Raw genomic sequence first — 19,789 nt, 5'->3', positions numbered from 1 at the left:
CTCGATTTTGGTAGCACAATCCCTACGCCCCTTTCTGTGAGGCCAAGACCTCTTTTTCAGATGCAAATGTCCCTGCTTGGTAGATTGCAAAGGATTTTTCTCAATTAGAGTAGATTGACGACTCCAAAAGTCTGGCACCACTGATTTAGATCTGCTATTTCCTTGTGCCCCTCCACCAAATTCTCACTCTGGGGGAGATGTATGAACCGACAATAAGGGGGTTTAGTGATATCAGCACACATGCTCACTGATGCCGCTTCTCCCTCGTGTATTAATGTGGGGCTGGGTGGTAAATGACTGGCGCTATGCGGCCCAGTAATTATCAGCGCTGCTGTCTACAGCATAGCATGCCAATGTTTGAAAGGTCAATGGCTCTGACCGTTCCAATAGCTGCAGCTATCGATTTCGATAGCTGCAGCAGTCATTGTCCTATCACCACAGCAGGGACAGCTCTGTCACTGCTGCTGCAACTGCTGTGCTGCACATGAGATCTCACGCATGCCCAGTGGAGTCGACAAGGAGGTGAGTCACAGTGCATCAGCACTAGGCAAATGCACTGTGGGCTCTTGCAGGGATCGCCGGAGGCGAGAGTTTTCACTCCCCCACTTCAGCAGACAAGGTATTCTTACATCTCGTCAGTACTGCTTCCTGCTTCACCTCGGTAAAGAGGCAAAGTAGGTATAGTTATAGCAACATGATCCGTGCTGGTTCAGAACCCACCTCTTAGTGAATTTTGCCCTTAGCCTTCATTTAGTGTGCTGAAACTCAAAGCCATTTTCATTGCTGTTGTCTCGGGGTTCTATTCTGTTGAGGAATTACAATCAATATCCTTTTATACAAAGCCAGGGCATTACTGCTTGCCATGTCAGAGAGTCCTAATAGAAGCAGAACTAAAAGCTCCAGCAATTGCACCAGTTTTCATCCTGGGGATAGAAGATTTAAAAAGTTGTTCCAGAGCAGTTGCATCTTTCATCCAGGGGAATAGTCCCATCTCCAGGGAAATTTTTCTAGAAGCTTGCTGACACATGGGGGTCATCCCATGGGAACCCATGGCATCTTGGTTGATCGGAGTGGAGCACCTTGTTTTTTATTGAATCGGTGTCCGTACCTGCTTGTTCTCTTCATTAGAACAGGGGTAGGACAGCCTGTACCTGACTTTCTGAGGGCACATTCATCATATCTGTGGAGGCTTCCTGGGCAGTGTGGCACAAGGCCTCTGGGTAGAACAGCCCCTAATTGTATGAAAATGTGCTTCTCAATATAAAAACAAGATGTCTATTTCTATACATCTCTTTTATTTCCAACAGGTGGACTCACAAACAGGAATACTTCGGAGAGACATCTCAGTTTGTTTTCAGATTTTAAAATAGAAGATAACATTGCACAGGATTCCACAAGAGAAAGTCCCATGACCTTAGAAACACAGCCAGTACATCTCAGTCCAGGTGCATCACCTGATCAGTCTCCTCATGAGGAATGTTCTCATGGTGATTCGGACATTGCTCCACATAGTACAGGCCATAGAGGTGATACAGTCTTTCAGTGTTCTGAATGTGACAGATATTTTATATATCATTACAACTTGGTAAGACACCAGAGAAGTCACACAGGGGTGAAGCCATTTCCGTGTTCTTTGTGTGGGAAATCTTTTGCAGAGAAATCAGCTCTTAATAAACATCAGAGAAGTCACACAGGTGAGAAGCCATACCCATGTTCTGAGTGTGGGAAATGTTTTATGCAAAAGTCAGCTCTTGTTAAACATCAGAGAACTCACACAGGTGAGAAGCCATTTCCATGCTCTGAGTGTGGGAAATGTTTCACAATCAAATACAATCTTGTTGAACATCAGAGACTTCACACTGGGGAAAAGCCATTTCCATGTTCTGAGTGTGGGAAATGTTTTACAAAGAAATCAGTTCTGGTTAATCATCAGAGAAGTCACACAGGTGAGAAGCCATTCCCATGCTCTGAGTGTGAGAAATGTTTTACACGGAAATCATCCCTTCTTACACATCAGAGACTTCACTCATAATAGACACTCAACAGGGAACTACTATTTCTAAATATCCTTTTTTTAACGTAACTGATAAAATTAGGCAGGAATACATTCAAAGAGTGTACACGTGGCGTTTACAATCGCCAGTCACACAGTAGATTAACATGTAATAATTGAATTACCACCCACAAACATTAGGGGAGTGTTTGTCATCAACATAAGACTGTAACGGATCACTCATGTGTAACTAATTCCAGCTTCCTTATCGTACTAGATATCCGCATTCTACACAGGAATACCAGACCTTGTTATAGTAATGTATAATCCGGCCAGCAGGCTGGAGATATAATGAGGGATCTGTCACACTGTGTGGTCATCATAACCTATAATCGAAGGTGTGATGTGGTTCATTTAATTAGTACTATAATGTATTATTTTGCCACTAAGGGTCATTTGCAATTGGGAGGAACCAAGTGTATCCAAAGTTGTATCTTCCTTGTATGTGAAATTTTACATTTAGCTTTGTACACTTTGATGTCCAAGTTTCAGGTGGTAAAAATGATGGGATATGTTAGAGTGTGTACATTAATACCACCATTTGTAGACTAATTATTAATCAACCTATATATATATATATATATATTTTTCACCGAACAGGCAGCACTCCCATAACCTCAAATACATCCAAGCTGGTGCCTTCCTAGGTGTCCACTCCAGGATCCAAATATAACACACATAAGGCGGCACTCAGAAATCGCTGGCAGAAATGGAATCAACGTTTCGAGATTTCAGTATCTCATCATCAGGGCATACAGAAATCAAATAGATCTACACACCTTATAAACCCTTCAACACGTATCCAGCTGGTCCACCGGGTGCCGCCGAGGATGCACAATAGTGATGTCATCAGCCTGTTCCCCGCAGCTCAGTTGTAACAATGAACAACAAATACAATGTTGCATAATACACCAATACATAGTGATACAATAATACATCATAATACAATACCAATACATAAACATTGGACAATTACAAATATTGGATCCAGATACCAAGTAGAGTATACCTATTCTAAAGGTTATAATACAAATTCCCCATCATTTACAACATAATATTCAGAATCGATCCTTGATGCCACTCTGTTAAATATTCTAAGTGAGCCAACCCAATTATATGTCACAAAATCGCCACAATTCTGTTATCCTACTACAAAAAACAGTGTAAACCGGCACACTCATTTAGCCCCCTGGGCGACAAAGTGTCCAGCTTATGTATCCAGTGAGCCTCACACCGTAACAATTTAAGAGCTCGATCACCACGGTGTACCTGTGCGGGTGTATGATCAAAGATAATGTACCTAAGTACGGACAAATTCTGTCCAGCCCGCACAAAATGGCCGGGCAACTGGCTGGTCACTTGTCCCTTCTCTAATGGCTGTTTGATTCCGGAACGATGCAATGCCATCCATTCACGCAGAGTTCTCTTGTTCTTTCTCACATAACTCAGACCACACTAACAGGTAATCATAAATACAGTTAACCATGTAGTACATGTGACCCTATGTCTAATGTAAATCAACTTGCCACTATGAGGATGATTAAAACTGGTTCCAAACTGCATATAGTGACAAGTTAGACATCCCAGACACTTATGGCAACCGAGCTTCGGTGCCAAAAAATTTACCTGTTCACTTCTTGAGTGTTGTATGCCTGTTACATCAATGCGCATCACCCAGTCTTTAATCGTGTGTCTTCTGGTGTAACAAGGCAAATTCAGAGCTTCATCGGTTTGTACAATGGGCCATAATTGTTTAACGGTATTACAACCTTGCTGATAGGGTTGAAATGATTAACCCATGGTAACTGACTCTTCTTGTTCTCTTCATTTTGTTTTTTAATAATTGTTGGCGAGGAATTGCTAGTGCTCGCTCTTTAGCCTTCACCATCGAATTTCATACATAACCCCTATCTCTAAATTTATTCATCGTTTCATCAATATTCTGTTCTGCAATTTCTGGGTCGCTACACACTCGTCTGGCCCTGATGAACTGGGAAAAAGGCAAGCTATATTTGCAAGATTTAGGGTGAAAGCTTTATGCGTGCAGCAGGGTTTTACCGTAACTTTGTAACTGATATTATACATGAACTGAATGGGACTACCTGAGCTATTATGTTCACAGATGAAATTACTGAACTCTTCCCTGTCCAGATCAGAAACAAATCAATATATCTGGAGTATGTCTTGATGTGGCTTGATACACTTATATAAAAATATATATATATCACGTTCTGCAACCATCATAAAGGCATTGGTGTACGATGGGGCCACATTGGACCCCATCGCACATCCTGATACTTCAAGGTAGAAACTACCATTATAGGGAAAATAATTGAGTCAAAATTAATTCAAGTAACTCCAGGATAAAATCCACATCTATATACAAACGGTTACCCTCGATTAACTGACGTACCGCTGACAGCCCTTGCTCAATTGGTATAATCATGTACAAGCTGGAAATGTCGATACTACACAAAAAGCTCGCCATAGGAATCTCACCTCATTCCACATGTTCAAAAAAGCTGTTGTGTCAAGCAAAAAACCAGCACTATTCACAATACAGGGTTGTAAAAGGACATCCAGATAGCTTGTAAGGGTTGTTTGAGAATGATGTCTCAGTGAGCTGGTTGGAGAAATTATCTAATCAGGTGGCAAATTACAAACGTGATTTGATTGCTTTCAAAAAGAAGCTTAACAAAGTTAATCTTGATTATGAACAAAACCGTGTGTATCTTTGGATTAATGGCAACAAGCGGGATTTTGGTCCTCGTGGTCGGTCACAGAGATATTATGCACAACGCACTACGGGAGGCTCTGATTCCTCACTTGAGATTGCGACTATATTATATTTCTTGTTTTGAATGGACTGGGTAGACAATTCAAAAGGAAAGAAGTACCCAGAGGTTTTTTGATATATGGGGAAAATATATGGTAACGTTATCCAGACCAGTACAGGAAAGAATACAAGTATGCTTTACAGGGATTGTTTGGAATGGACAGGGAGAATAAGCATTGACCCAAAGGGGATTCGTTTAGGAAGCCGGCGGTTGCAAGCGGGACTGCCGGCTTCCCGACTACACAATCCCGGCTAGGGTTAAATGACAGGCGTCTAAAATCTAGAAGCCTGTCATTTTCCCGACGCCGGGAGACCGGCGCCCGGCATCCCGATCGAAGGGATGCCGGGCGCCGCTGGGGGGTTTGTTAGGTTTAGGGCACCCGGGGGGGACTTAGGGTTAGGCTAGGGGGAGGGAGGGTTAGGGTTAGGCACCCCCGGGGGGGACTTAGGGTTAGGCACCCCCCCGGGGGACATAGGTGTAGGCAGCGGGGAAGGGGGGGGTTAGGCAGCCGTATGGAGGGTTAGGGGGGTTAGTATAGTTTATACTTACCTTAGGGATTTCCAGCGCTGTCGGTCTTCTGCTGCCGGGCTCTGCTGTTTTGTCGGGCTGCCGCAGCCGGGAATCGAACTGTCGGTCATGCGGCAGCTGGCTTTTCATACCGAATGCGACCCAAAGGGTTAAGGGTTTGATAAAAATTATCTGATCAGGAGAGGGATTGGTGAGGAGAGGATTGGAGATGGACGGGATATTTTTTTATTTTTATAATTAGTATTATTTGGGGGGGGGGGGAGATTTAAGTAGTAGGGGATCTCACCATGTCCTGTTGCACAAGGGTCTAAATTATTAGCCTTTTGGATATTGGAGTTATATTCACAGTAGTATACTGTCGTATACCCAGTATACTTACAACAATATGTGTATGTTATGTGCAAACCCTGTAGCTTTGTAATTTTATATTATCAATATAATTATGTGATTTATATTGAACAGTATGGAAAAAATTTGATATTGAAGTTGTGCAATAAAAAGAGAGAAAAAAAAAAAGATGGAACTGTTTGATGTCAGCTGGTGATAAGAGTTGTGTGTATAATGTGATACTAGGGATGGATGCTGACTGTATTTTGGCATGATTGTGAGGTCTGTATTAAGATGATAGTGTTAGACATTGGAATCGACTTATTTTATGCATTTTGGAATACTATACAGTATAATGCAATGTTTTCCTGAAGATATCACACAGTATTGGTGTGTGTGTGTATGGTGTCCCTTTTACCAAAAATAATTTCAAAGTGAGATGAGTTCCACATCTCAGTAATAGGTATCGTATCTGCGAAAGAGCATTGAAAGTCTATTTTTCTCAATACCATGTTTTGTTAAAAATCGGCATACAATATCCAGTTTGCATTACGTTGGTATTACAGAGTTATAGCATCATGGGAGTTTCAAATTGGAGTTTATCTTTGTACCATGAGGTTTGCACAAAAGAACATGTCATCCCAGCACCCACACAGAACATACACACTCCTCTTCCACCATGCTTTCTAACAACCATCTTGGTTTTCTCTCTCATAATCTCTGTATATCTTATATTGTATTTTGACTAATATTGTGAAGTTTAAATACTGTTTTATTACATACTTTATGTATGTGAACTTTATGAACATCAATGCATCAATATGTTTGATTATATAATTACACCTTTACTTTAGTAGATCTGGGGTGCACTGTCTTATTGAAATTAAATTATCCTAATTCAAAGGTATATAATCCTGGGTAACACTTTGCGAGTTCATATACACTACCGTTCAAAAGTTTGGGGTCACTTAGAAATTACCTTATTTTTGAAAGAAAAGCACTGTTTTTTTCAATGAAGATAACATTAAATTAATTAGAAATACACTTTATACATTGTTAATGTGGTAAATGATTATACTAGCTGCAAACGTCTGGTTTTTAAAGAAATATCTACATAGGTGTATAGAGGCCCATTTCCAGCAACCATCACTCCAGTGTTCTAATGGTACATTGTGTTTGCTAAGCGCGTTAGAAGACTAATGGATGATTAGAAAACCCTTGGAAACCCTTGTGCAATTATGTTAGCACAGCTAAAAACGGGTTTACTCATTAGAGAAGCTATAAAACTGTCCTTCCGTTGATCTAGTTGAGTATCTGGAGCATCACATTTGTGGGTTTTATTATACTCTCCAAATGGCCAGAAAAAGAGAACTTTCATGTGAAACTCGACAGTCTATTCTTGTTCTTAGAAATGAAGGCTATTCCATGTGAGAAATTGCCAAGAAACTGAACATTTCCTACAACGGTGTGTAATACTCCCTACAGAGAACAACACAAACAGGTTCTAACCAGAGTAGAAAGAGAAGTGGGAGGCCCCGGTGCACAACTGTGCAAGAAGACAAGTACATTAGATTCTCTAGTTTGAGAAATAGACGCCTCACAAGTCCTCAACTGGCAGCTTCATTAAATGGTACCCACAAAACAACAGTGTCAACGTCTACAGTGAAGAGGTGACTCCAGGATGCTGGCCTTCTAGGCAGAGTGGCAAAAAAAGCCATATCTGAGACTGGCCAATAAAATGAAAAGATTAATATGGGCAAAAGAACACAGACATTGGACAGAGGAAGATTGGAAAAAAGTGTTATGGACAGACGAATAAAAGTTTTTGAGGTGTTTGGATCATACAGAAGAACATTTGTGAGACGCAGAACAAGTGAAAAGATGCTGGAAGAGACCTGACACCATCTGTCAAGCATGGTGGAGGTAATGTGATGGTCTGGGGCTGCTTTGGTGCTGGTAAAGTGGGAGATTTGTACAAGGTAAAGGGATTTTGAATAAGGAAGGCTATCACTCCATTTTGCAACACCATGCCATACCCTGTGGACAGAACTTGATTGGAGCTAATTTCCTCCTCCAACAGGACAACAACCCAAAGCACACCTCCAAATTATGCAAGAACTATTTAGGGAAGAAGCAGGCAGCTGGTATTCTGTTTGTAATGGAGTGGCCAGCGCAGTCACCAGATCTTGTGGGAGCAGCTTGACCGTATGGTATACAAGAAGTGTCCATCAAGCCAATCCAACTTGTGGGAGGTGCTTCAGGAAGCGTGGGGTGAAATTTCTTCAGATTACCTGTTACCTTTTTTAAACACTATCTGTAAAAAACGCTGATTATAGTCAGCTTTGACAAGCGGACATATTGTAAATCTAGTGTTCATTCTAGCACCCTGGACCTGTCACAACCCGTGCAGCTCCTCTTTCCTGCCTAGGGTGTCCCTCTATGATATAGTGCTTTTAGAACACTCATCTGATGCAACAAACTACTGGAATACAGACTAGAGTTTTCTAGAAGCACCAGAGCAGAGAGCGACACACCAGGCAGGTAATAGGAACTGCACGGATTGTGACAGGTGCAGGGTGCTAGAATGAACGGGTTTGGCATGAAACATCGGCGGCTGACCAGCCACCGGTTCAAATCCCGATGCTGCAAGTCTGGCTGTGCAGAATACCAACAGGAGAAGGTAAGTAACCTAACTCTCCCTTAGTGATCCCTAAACCCCCTCTTCCTGCACCCTAAACCACCCTGGGGGGGTGCCTAACCTCCCCTTCCCACAGTCTAACCCTCCTTGGGGGGTTGGGGTAATGGGGGGGGGGTGCCTAACCATAAATTCCCCCCGGGGGTCCCTAAACCTAACCCTACTCCTTCCCCGGGCTTATGTGAATACTTACCCGGATCCTACGTTCAGGATTCCGGCGGTAGGTATGCAGACACCGGTATCCTGATCCCATTCAGGATAGCGGCTTCGGCATTTTTCCGGGCAGCGGGATTCCGGCGTCTATATTGACGGCTGGCATCCGTCCGCCGGCATATTCACTACATCCCAGAATGAACAATAGTAAATCTAACCTTATGACTTTATGAGGACCTATCGAGGTTAATGTGTGTGACTGTAGGCTGCTTTTTCACCCGCCCCTGTAAAAGGACTAGAATTTTACACATATTCAAAGGTAGAGTTGGTTAGGCCTCGGCCTATATTTTTATACCGGATACCTTTTACAGCTAACAAGCACATTGGCAATGAAAAAGCACATGTGAGTTATAAAGGCATATCAAATACAAACCTACATGGGGACATCCTTTGCTCCCAGCTATGCCAATTTGTTTGTGGCGTGGTGGGAGGAGCAAAGGATTTGGAACAACAACCCCCATAAAGAGAACATTCTATTTTGGTCAAGATACATAGACGACCTCTACTTCATCTGGGACGGCGGTGAAGAAGACCTACAAGCTTTCTTTAATTATATGAACAACAATAGACTCAATCTAGAATTTGTTTCATCTTACAGAAACAACATGGTCATATTTTTAGACCTGGAAATTTTTATAAAAGAGAATAGAGTACAAACAACACACACCAAAGAATGTAATGGTAATAATGCTCTAGCTTTCCATAGCAACCATCACCAAAACTGGATTAGGAACATTCCGGGAGGACAGTTCCGCAGAATTAGGAGAAACTGCTCAGAAAACTCAACTTTTAAAGACCAAAGTGATTTAATGAAACAAAAATTCCTACAAAAAGGATATAATGAGCAATTTATACAAAATCAATTAGAAAAAGCATCACAGTTGAAAAGAGAAGATCTGATTAAATACAAACTTCAACGAGAATCAAGAATAGAGGGACAACCAATTTTTATTACACAGTATAATGGAAACTATAAGAAAATCGAATATATACTAGCTAAACATTGGCACATACTAATGTTGGATGCGGAGGTGAAAAAGATACTCCCAACTAAACCCAGAGTCATTTATAAGAAGGCAAAGAATCTGAAAAATGAATTAACAAATAGCTTTTTACCGATAGAGAAGATGGAAGAACATCAGATGAAAGGTTTTTTTCATTGCCTTAATTGCAAAGGGTGCAAGAATCAAACAACAACAAAAGCAGTGCTAAACTTTATTTCAAACAAAAATAAAAAAGATTTCAAAATAAGAGATCACATCTCTTGCGAAACAGAAGGCGCTATATATCTAATTGAATGTCCCTGCTGCCTTCAATATGTAGGCCAGACGAAAAGAAGACTCAAAGTAAGAATTTCTGAACATTTATATAACATAAGACGAGGTTTGACCACCCATAATTTATCAGCACATTTCCTCAAATACCATAATCGCAACCCACAAGGCTTAAAATGTATGGGTATACAAAAAAATCACTACACATTGGAGAGGTGAAGACCTTGTGAAAAAACTTCTACAAAATGAACAAAATGGATATATAATCTTGAAACTTTGGAGCCTCATGGCCTTAATATTGATATAGAACTGAAAGCTTTCCTATAAATATTTTCCCTTCATGTACATAACTTTTTACTTGTTTCCCTTCTTCCTTTATTATTATTTTTTCACAATAGTAAGAGAAAAAAAATGCATTATTCCCACTAACATGTGGTTGCCGCTCTTTTGGACGGCACTTCCGGTTTTGAATATCTGGGTTTTCCCTAAATTGACTAATAAAGTTACGCTATTTAAGGAGCACTCTGGGAATGCCCCAACCATCCTTGACAAAGCGCCGACAGTGGCGTGAAACGCGTTGGCCAGTGAGGAGCAAAGTGGAAGAAAGTCTTCTGGGAGAACCATCCGTTTACCGCACGAGGTCCGGGCGTCTGACGTCATCAAGCGGCGCCACGGCAACACACTATCTGGCTGGCAGAGATCCCCGGTCTGCGAGGACAGCAGACTTAGAGGTAGGGAAAGCGTTAGATCATTACTCACCAAGCCAAGATCTGGAACTTTTTGTGTGGACACGGAAATAGCGTCCCCATTCCTTTCACCCTGCTCCAAACACACTACCCCAAAGGGGCTGTAAACATTATTTCATTTTATTTTTTGCATTTGTTTCTCTTTTATTTATTTAGCGCTTGTTATATATATTTTAACCATAGATTTCCTTAAAACGGGGACTACATTGTCGGAGTATGGGAATCTTTGCCGTAATGAAAGAATAATACGGACTCCTTATAGAACAAGTAGAGTCAGGAACAGGCCTAACACAGTTGCAGTACCACAATTCCTGTGCTGCTTTAGGGGATTTATATTCTATGCTTCTTGACAAAGCCGCCCTGAAATGCGACAAAACATGTTGAAGGACACAGATTGATCAGCCACTGCACTATTGAGACCCCAGCTCCTGCTGTCTGCACAAGCCTGCCAAGGTACCACCTTGGAGCCTATGTTAAACTCCAGCTACTGTAGGTACAAAGGAAAAGTCTCTTGAGCTCAGGGCCTGATTCAGAGCCAGACGCTCTGAATCAGGGCGTTTTTTTGCTTGTTTTTTGAAGCGGCCTCCTGGCCGCTCGCATAGCTGTGGGTGACCACCCACAGCTATAGCGAGCGGCCAGGTTGATGATCGCGATGGTCACGACCATCGGGCTTGCGACGAGACCCTTGTGGTAGGGTCTCGTGGCCACAAGCCCCTAACAGAACTGGAAGCTCTCCCACTGACATCACTGGTGATGTCAGCGGGGCCGTCCACAAACGGCAAGCGTTCCGTTGGGAACGCCTCCATTTGGCCGGCCACCCCCCCGGGGTCACTCACCATTGACAGCTCACCCCCTTTGGTGCGAGACCCGGAGCGACGGAGCACCCGTCGCTGGCCGGGTCTCGTGCATGCGCACAACGGAGTCGGCTCCGTCGTGCGCATGCCCAGTGGGCAAACATCAACCCGGTTGCGAGCGCTCAGTGCTTGCGACCGGGTCTGAATCAGGCCCTCGGTTCACCATTCTCCTGCTGTTTAAAGCTATTATTATTATTATTGATTGCTGAATTGTTTTCTACACCACTCCTGGGAGATTTATTATTTGTTTGAATGTAATAAATGTGTAATATTATAGTTTATAGTATTAATATGTTAATTTTGTGCAATTAAGCGCCACCTGTGCTTCTATATTCCTTTTATGTATATACTCTGCAGTATATACAATGCAGTGTACAGCTGCAGAAAGCATAACACACAAAGGATAATTCAACTTTATTAACGTCTTACAAAAGCACAAGTTCCAAGGTATGGTAAAAAGTTTAAAAAAAAAAAAATCAGCAGCCTGAAGTTTGAGACGACTGTGTGATGCAAAGCAGATCAATGGCATCTTTTTTATTTTATTTTTTTATAGACTATTTAACTTGTCCTTTTTATAAATTGTTTGTCTTTTTAAAATTATTAATTTTTATTGATGTTTCAAATGCAAGCAAACCAAAGAATTGAAAAAAAAAAAATTAAATCAAAGAACAATCTTAGCAGTGAACATTGCATAACATTGTAGAAGGAGGTACAAAGCGCACAGTTGGGTGTTTTACAGAAAATGGATCAAACAAAGAAATAATGCACAACACGTTGTATAATAACATATAAAATTAAGATATACATTTGCTGACATAATAATGTGGACAAGTTACTACAAAAAGCACTTAAGGAGAGAGCACATCCACCTTGTTACCAGCAGTTAGCCCGACATGCTAGAAGGACATAAGGCATCTGCCTGAGAAGGACATCTAGCGTATGGGGTGTCCAGCCATCTAGAACTTTCTAGCTAAATTATTTTTAATGTTTGTGAGTGGCGTTCAGTGTCAGATTGGGGCATGAAGGGCCCACCAGGGGAATGCAGTGGTAGGGGCCCGTGCTTAAAGGGTGTGGCCAGCCACTACAGAGGCTTGGCTAGCCATAAAGAGAGTGCATGCTCTGGACCCCTTTCGAAATGTACATAGAGAATCTTGGTATAGTTTCTATATAAGCTAATCAAGCACCCATGTTCATCAGCGGTACTGCTCCATCAGGTAACTGACCCTCTAATCAGTGGCGTCCTCACCTTTAGCTGCACCCGGTGCGGGTGTACAAGCAGGAGCGCGGCGTAGCCGCGTGCGTCGGGGAAAGGGGCGGGGCCTCAGGACATGTGGGCGGGGCCTCACATGTGGGGGCGGGGCCGCGCACCCGAACCCTGGTTTTAGCGTCTCCGGGGGGGTCCAGGAGGTGCGGGCTGCCCCCGGGGACCAGTGTGTTTGTACTGCTGGCTCCTTCACTGTGACAGGAGCCGAGTGCTACACGTAATTCTACAGTGCAGCACCCGGCTCCTGTCACCAGAGGGGGAGTCTGCACTTCGGTGTCACCCCTCGGCGGGTGACACCCGAGTGCGGTCCGCACCCCCCTTGTGACGCCACTGCCTCTAATTAATGTATATATTGAGTGGACAGTTAAGAACCTGACCCTAGAGGAAAAGATGGACCCTCAGGTAGTTGGGCATACCGGGGATTTCCCCTGTACTCCTGTGGGCCAGTCCGACCCTGGTGGCATTAACCAGGGAGAGCCATGCTTCGTACGTAGGTCCCATAGAGGCCATCTACAAGCGTGCAATGTAAACTTTTGAAAGCATACTTTTGTTAATAATATCCTGTCTGGCATAGTTATCAAACAAATCATCACCCAAAGTACCAGACCCTAGGGGCAGTGGTGTCACAAGGGGGGTGCAGGCCGCACTCGGGTGTTACCCACCGTGAGATGACAAGGTGCCGACTCTCCCTCAGTGACAGGAGCCGGGTGCTGCACTGTAGCATTAAGTGCAGCACTCGGCTCCTGTCACAGTGAGGGAGTCGGCACCTCCGGCACCCCCCTCCTGAGTGATAACGGGGGTTTGAGCCGTGAGGCCATGCCCACTTCCCACGTGGCCATTCCCCTATTTTGTCAGCGGGCAGCGGGTGTCAATGTGGGGAGGGATGCCACTGTGTAGGGGTAAGTAAGGCAGGGGGAATTCCCGTGAGCGATATTGCCCTCATTACCCTGCTGTCATGATCCCTTGCTATTCCACCTCCTGCCAGCGGTGTCGCTCTCCCAGTGCTGCCTTCAGCACACCTCAGACTCTTGTGTTTGCTTTCTATTTGCTAATTAAGCAGCTGTGAGGGACACCTGGGACTTGGTTATTTATGCCTGCTGCACTGTGTGTTCTGGGCCAGCTAATCAAGTCAGATATTCATGTCAGTACCTGTGGGTCTGTCTCTCCCACTCTGCAGCATATTACTATTTCTAGTATCCAGTCTGCATACCTTCAGCCTGTGTCAGTCCAGTTCAAGCTGCTGTTCCCCTTTGGTCCCAGTCCGGTTCAAGCTGCAGTTCCATTCTGCTCCTAGTCAGGGTTCAAGCTGCTGTTCTCCTCCAATCCCAGGGCCTGATTCAGACCCGATCGCTGCCGTATTTTGTGTTCTGCGCATGAGTATGGTTCACAGTGCGCGAGCCTCTCATAGCGATCGGGAAGTGATCAGCCAGAACAAACAGATGGCCTAGGGTCTACCTCAAGCACTGCGTTTTCCTTCGATGGTTCTCGATTTTACCGATGGTCTTATAACACTTCCTGGAGATGACATGTGCTGCGAAGGGAAAGGAAGCGGCATTAGACTAGCTTGCGATCACTTTGCCGGCGCACGCTAAGACATAGAGGATGTCCTTAAGCCAGGCCGTGCGATCGCGGGATTTGCATACCCAGCCCGACGGCTGTGTGCGATCGCTGCGTTGCGAACGGGTCTAAATCGGGCCCCCAATCCAGTTCAATCGCTATTCCCTTCCGGTTCTAGTCCAGATCAAGCTGCTGTTCCAGTCTGGATCAGCCTGTGTCCTCCATTCCGGTTCCAGTCCGGTTCAAGCCTGAGCAGTAAAGTATCCTGTTTACATGCAAAGATTCACTATTTACCAGCTGCCTGATTGTCTGCAAAGATTCTGCTTTACCAGCTGCCTGTTTATCTGCAAGGATTTAGTAATTACCTATAACGAACCACCTGTTATTTGCCCTCATCTGTGCATTTGGGACATTATTGTTTATATTATTGCAGATCTGTTCTTGTTAATCAGTGCGGTCTAGGACATTACTGTTTATATGGTTGTTCGTCAGTTGTGCAATCCAGGACTCTGTCATAAACCTGCATTCCTGTTTTACCATTGTCATCTGCCTGATCCATCCTGATTTCTGTATTACAAATAAACCATTGTTCCAATGTATTTGCTATAGTGCTACACTTTATCTTGGGTAAAAGTCCTAGAAACGTGAAAGTCTGAACTACAGGGCAGTCCCATAACAGGTGCCAGAAGGAACCCAGAGGAGCAGAACATTTAGGGCACACAGAATCATCCAGTCCTCCAAACCTACACAATTAGGAATGGCTACCAGAGGAGTGTCCATCGATGGTTACCATCGAATGGTCCATTGGTGGTAACCATCAATGGCACAAAAAACATGGATGGTGAGCCATCGAGAGTTTGCACTCCTTGATGACCACCGCTGCGGTGGGGAACGGCGTGGGCCAATCAAAAACGGGGGGTGGAGCTCAACTCCGTCCTATCCAGAAAAAAAAAGCTTCACACTCGTCCATCGATGGCAGAGAACCATTGGCTTTCTGCCATCGATGGTCAAAGTATTCAACATCGGCCATAAAAAATGAATTTGAATCATCGATGGTCGATGGCCATACCTAACACAAATTAATATGGGTCATATAGATTCTATGTAGAATAAATAGTTGCATTTGTTGGAAACATATGGAGATAGTCAAGTTCCGGGGGCTGACTGCCACTCTTCATCTGCCAAGGAGCCTACATCCACCTGCATTTAGCCCTACTGGTCAGTAAATACCCACTGTGGTGGGCCATAGAAATAGGAGGGGCATTGGAAAATTGAACAGATGGGGCATGATGGAGCTGTAGGTAACGGTAAAACTGGTTTGTGGGAACACCAAACTCTGAATCCGAGCAAAGGATTTAAGAACCCCAGAGACATAGCTGCCCTACATAAACCACTCGACCGTCTGCTCCACGGCACGGACAACTGTGAGAGTTCCACAAAGGGGCAGCCGGATCCAAGCCTTGGCTGAAAAGGGCTATGCTCAGGAGACACCTGGGCTAACAACTGGATACCTAGTGCATTAACATCAGAGTGTTGAACCTACAACCATAAGTGTGCCAGCTGAGAGGCGTAGTAATAAAACCTAAAGTGAGGCAATGCCAGACCACTGTGTTCACCTGATCTATACCCCTTTCAGACATATTGAGATTCCCGGGAATTTGGCCTGCCTTTAAAAAAAATGGCTGGATTGTGATTGGTCGGCTGCCTGCTGCATTTTGATGACATCATCAGCGGCAACTGGAGAGGGGATAGGCTAGGAGGGGTAGAGGAGAGGCAGGTAATCTGAGAAACCCGGCTTATGTCTGAAAGGGGTCTACCTTGGAATTTCCCGGGTAGACGCTGTAGTGTGAAATGGAGGTCCAAAATTCCCGGGTCTGAGCAGGAAATTTCCCAGGTGGTATGTCTGAAAGGGGTACTAGTGAGTGTATTAAATTGTTCATGATGATCCACCCACATTTAACTCCGAGAGGAAGAATGCTAGGCTTATCCCAATTTATAGTAAGGCCCGAGAAATTACCAAACTAGTTTATTGAATTGAGAACATTAGGTAGGGAAATAGGATAGTTCAATATAAAAACCAGTAAGTCATCTGCGTTGGAGCAGACGTCTTCATGTGAAAAGAACACTAGCCAAAAAATGACCCTATTTATTGGGACATTGTGGTTTTCTAGTCTACCTGTGCCTGAGAGATCACCTCCCATTTCCATTCGGTCACGGGATTCCGGATTCCCCACTATCACTAAGTGGAAACAACATTTACTAAGAGACCTCTACCTAAAGAAGTAGCACAGATCTCGCACCCAATGTGATTAGCCAGATTGTACCTCCACTGTTAGCAGGTAGGAGTTGGGTGTGGCACCCTCTTCTCATGGGACTGGAGGTGTGGCATTGGATGTAACATCATAGGCAAGTGCCATATCCCCCATTGTAACATTGAAGGGCAACAACGCCTAGCTGCTTCTCTTTCATGTCAGCAGCCGGTGTTCCATTTGGTGAGTAAGATACTATGAACCTCCTGGAAATTAAAATACTGGTTTTATTTTCATCAGTATTGGTGCTAGAACATGACACTGGTAATTCCACCGCTACCTTAACCAAGCAATTTCCCAATTCGGCCCAGGCCTCCAGCACAATGAGAACATGAGTTACAATTGACAGGAGGAATTAATCATTGGAGGATGTGAAAAGTAGATAGGGATAGAAAGAATTCTCAGCTCAGAGAAAGGGAGCGGTGAGATGTGATTCTGCTTAGTAACTGGAGATTGCAAATCCCCGTTAGACTGGACTATACCCAAGACATAGGGCCATATCCAATTAGCCCCGAACACTGTTCGGGCACTAACTGATCCCCGCAATTGGCGAAAAACAGGGATATTTCGCCGATAAGCCCCGATTTTCGACGATATTTTTTTTTCCCTATCCTATTAATTCGGGCGAATTAATAGGATAGTTCACCCGTTAACACATAGGAGCTTGCGGCCCTATGTGTTCTCGCCTTTTTTTGTGCGAAAAAACGACACATCAGGTCTCGAAAAAAAAACCCTGATAAGTGCCGTTGTCAGGCCGACTTCGGGCTAATTGGATAGCCCCGAGTCAGCCCCGGGTGAACTAATTAGCCGAATATACATGATAATGTGGACTCCCGGGTTGGAATACAAGGAATGGAAAACATAAATTAACCTGCTAGCGGACCACAAAAAGAGACAGTAAAATAATAGATCATATATTACCAAGTGATATAGCACCCACGGGATGCCGTAACACACACTCACTCTCCCTACTTAGCTGCTTCATCCTTCATTTTCCCTCTAATTTAAGTTTTAAGAAAAATAAAATGGCCGACATGGTTGGGCATTGCAAATTTTATTACTTCACTTGTATATAGACCACATAATAGCATGTCATGTTCATATATGCACTGCACTGTTATTCCATTTATGTATTCACTGTATAAAGAACAATATATAGATAAAAAATAAAATCAACCTGAACATAAAACATTCCACAACCCACTGTGCAAACTACAGTACACAATATAAGAGTCATTATAAAACACAGGCTAGCCATGTACTGCAACATAAAGAGCAACAACTACAGGACTCTATAATATATATTCTAGTGTTTAACAATGTTACATATATTCCAACATCACAACAATTAAAGCACAATTGTCACCAACACGCCATGCAGGCAGCCATTTTGGGGCCATTTAGGATACAGCCAATCGCATCACAAGATATCACAGCGATGTCACCGATTCCTCGTAGTGAACTGACAGGGTGCATTGGGAATTTCATCACACGCAATATGTTCTTTTAAAAGTTTTCAATAAAGTTAGAACTGTTCACTTGGGATGAGAGTTATCAAAGCTTGGAGTGAGATAAAGTACCAACCAATCAGCTTCTGTCATTTTTCAAACACAGCCTGCAACATGACAGAAGCTGATTGGTTGGTACCTTATCTCTCTCTAAGACTTAGTACATCTCCCCCTATATCACTTTATGATGTCCGTTTTTTCCACTTTTATCCATACTCAATTTCCATGTAGGTCTGATCGTAGGACAAAAGATCCGACCCCTTTCTTAGGCAAACAGTCCCCCACCCCCATGTATGGCAAACCTCTAAACCCTCCCTACTTTTGAATACTGAGGGGGTGATAAAACAATTTAATTAGTCCTGATTTACCGTCAAAAATACTGGAAGACTGGGCTGCGATATTCAATAGTTATTGGGCGCCCATGCTTTATCGCCAATGTCGCATCCAGATAGGGTTTGGCCTCATAAAGTGGCTAAACCTGTCTAAAGTCCTTGTTTTGGCGCCTAAATGACGGACTTATAGCACATCTGTGCTCGCCACCTCAGATGGCGGCGAGCAGAAATGCCGGCACCAGCGGCTCTCTCCCCCGAACGGAAAACAATTGAATTGCCCCTGAGAGTCTGAACCTTTCAAAAGTTTTATAATAAGACCGACAGCCATCGGTTTCCTGTGCCCCAATTTATCTCATCATCGAGCACTATGTACAAGGAAAGAGTTGTCAATGAAACAGTGATCCTCAAGTCCACAGAGGTGAGAGAGGTGCTGACTATCTACAAAGGTGACAAAGCGTCGGGTTCTAAAACCCAGCGCTTCCGATCGTGTATATGCCCTGAATTTCCCCCTCTCAGCAGCTGGCCCCATGCCCCTTCAACATGCCCGGATAATCTGTACCCCCCACTTCCTTCCGCTCTCAATGTCCCTCTTCTAAGCAACTGCAAAACTCTAGTGTTCTTGCAGGGGAAGAAAAAGTCCTATATCAGTATTGTAAACCAGAGAGACCTGTGTAATGATGCACTCGACTGCCTATTAAATGCCCATTACAAAGCTGGGACCATTAAGCTCCACCCAGAAGAAGCAAAGGTTTGCACACCTGCAGACACATATCCACCCACCAATCTACACACGTGCCTGTATAAATGTGTTTGTAGGGGGAAGGGAGAAACCACAGCTCATCACAAAATTGCACACGCACTGTGGGCCCTCAATTGTGCAGCTTTAGCAAATTACTCCAAGTGTGAACATAACAGATTACAGAACAAATGATATAATCCATTAGAGAGTATGAGCAAACATAATGTAGTGGTGCCCCAGATTCCACATTCTATATCCAGCTCACTGCCGGGACTATATATTAAGTAGAACCATATATAAAACATTATTGTGATCTATTATTGCTGTGGAGAGTGATGCAGATATAAAATAGAATAAGGAGACAGCAATACGTTTCACAAATAAGCGATTTCTTTCAGTCTTATGTTGGTGACGCAAATTCCATCTATGGGGAGAATGCAATTAGCCGCGATAACTTAGGCCCTCATTCAGAGCCGTACGCTCTGAGCAGAGCGCACGCTCTGAATGAGGGCCGTCCTCCATAACTATGGAGCGTCCTCCTGGATGCTCGTAT

At 43.7% G+C, this 19,789-nt stretch overlaps 2 protein-coding genes across 2 annotated transcripts in view; one reads left to right on the top strand and one right to left on the bottom strand.

The window, feature by feature from the left end:
* LOC148508043 (uncharacterized) overlaps nt 1-5,152 on the top strand; it is a 71,898-nt gene extending 66,746 nt beyond the window's left edge. The window contains exon 11 of the mRNA XM_088445300.1: nt 1,308-5,152. Coding sequence (XP_088301426.1) covers nt 1,308-2,032 — 725 coding nt within the window. The 3' untranslated portion in view covers nt 2,033-5,152. The remainder of the gene's footprint in view (nt 1-1,307) is intronic.
* Nucleotides 1-19,789, bottom strand: part of LOC148508039 (uncharacterized) — a 171,308-nt gene that overhangs the window by 26,224 nt on the left and 125,295 nt on the right.

This window comes from Taudactylus pleione, unplaced genomic scaffold, assembly GCF_031769625.1.
Source record: "Taudactylus pleione unplaced genomic scaffold, aTauple2 ptg000377l, whole genome shotgun sequence".
Taxonomy (NCBI): Eukaryota; Metazoa; Chordata; class Amphibia; order Anura; family Myobatrachidae; genus Taudactylus; species Taudactylus pleione.
The sequence above is the reverse complement of the archived record's forward strand: the minus strand, read 5'-3'. Positions and strand labels throughout refer to the sequence as shown.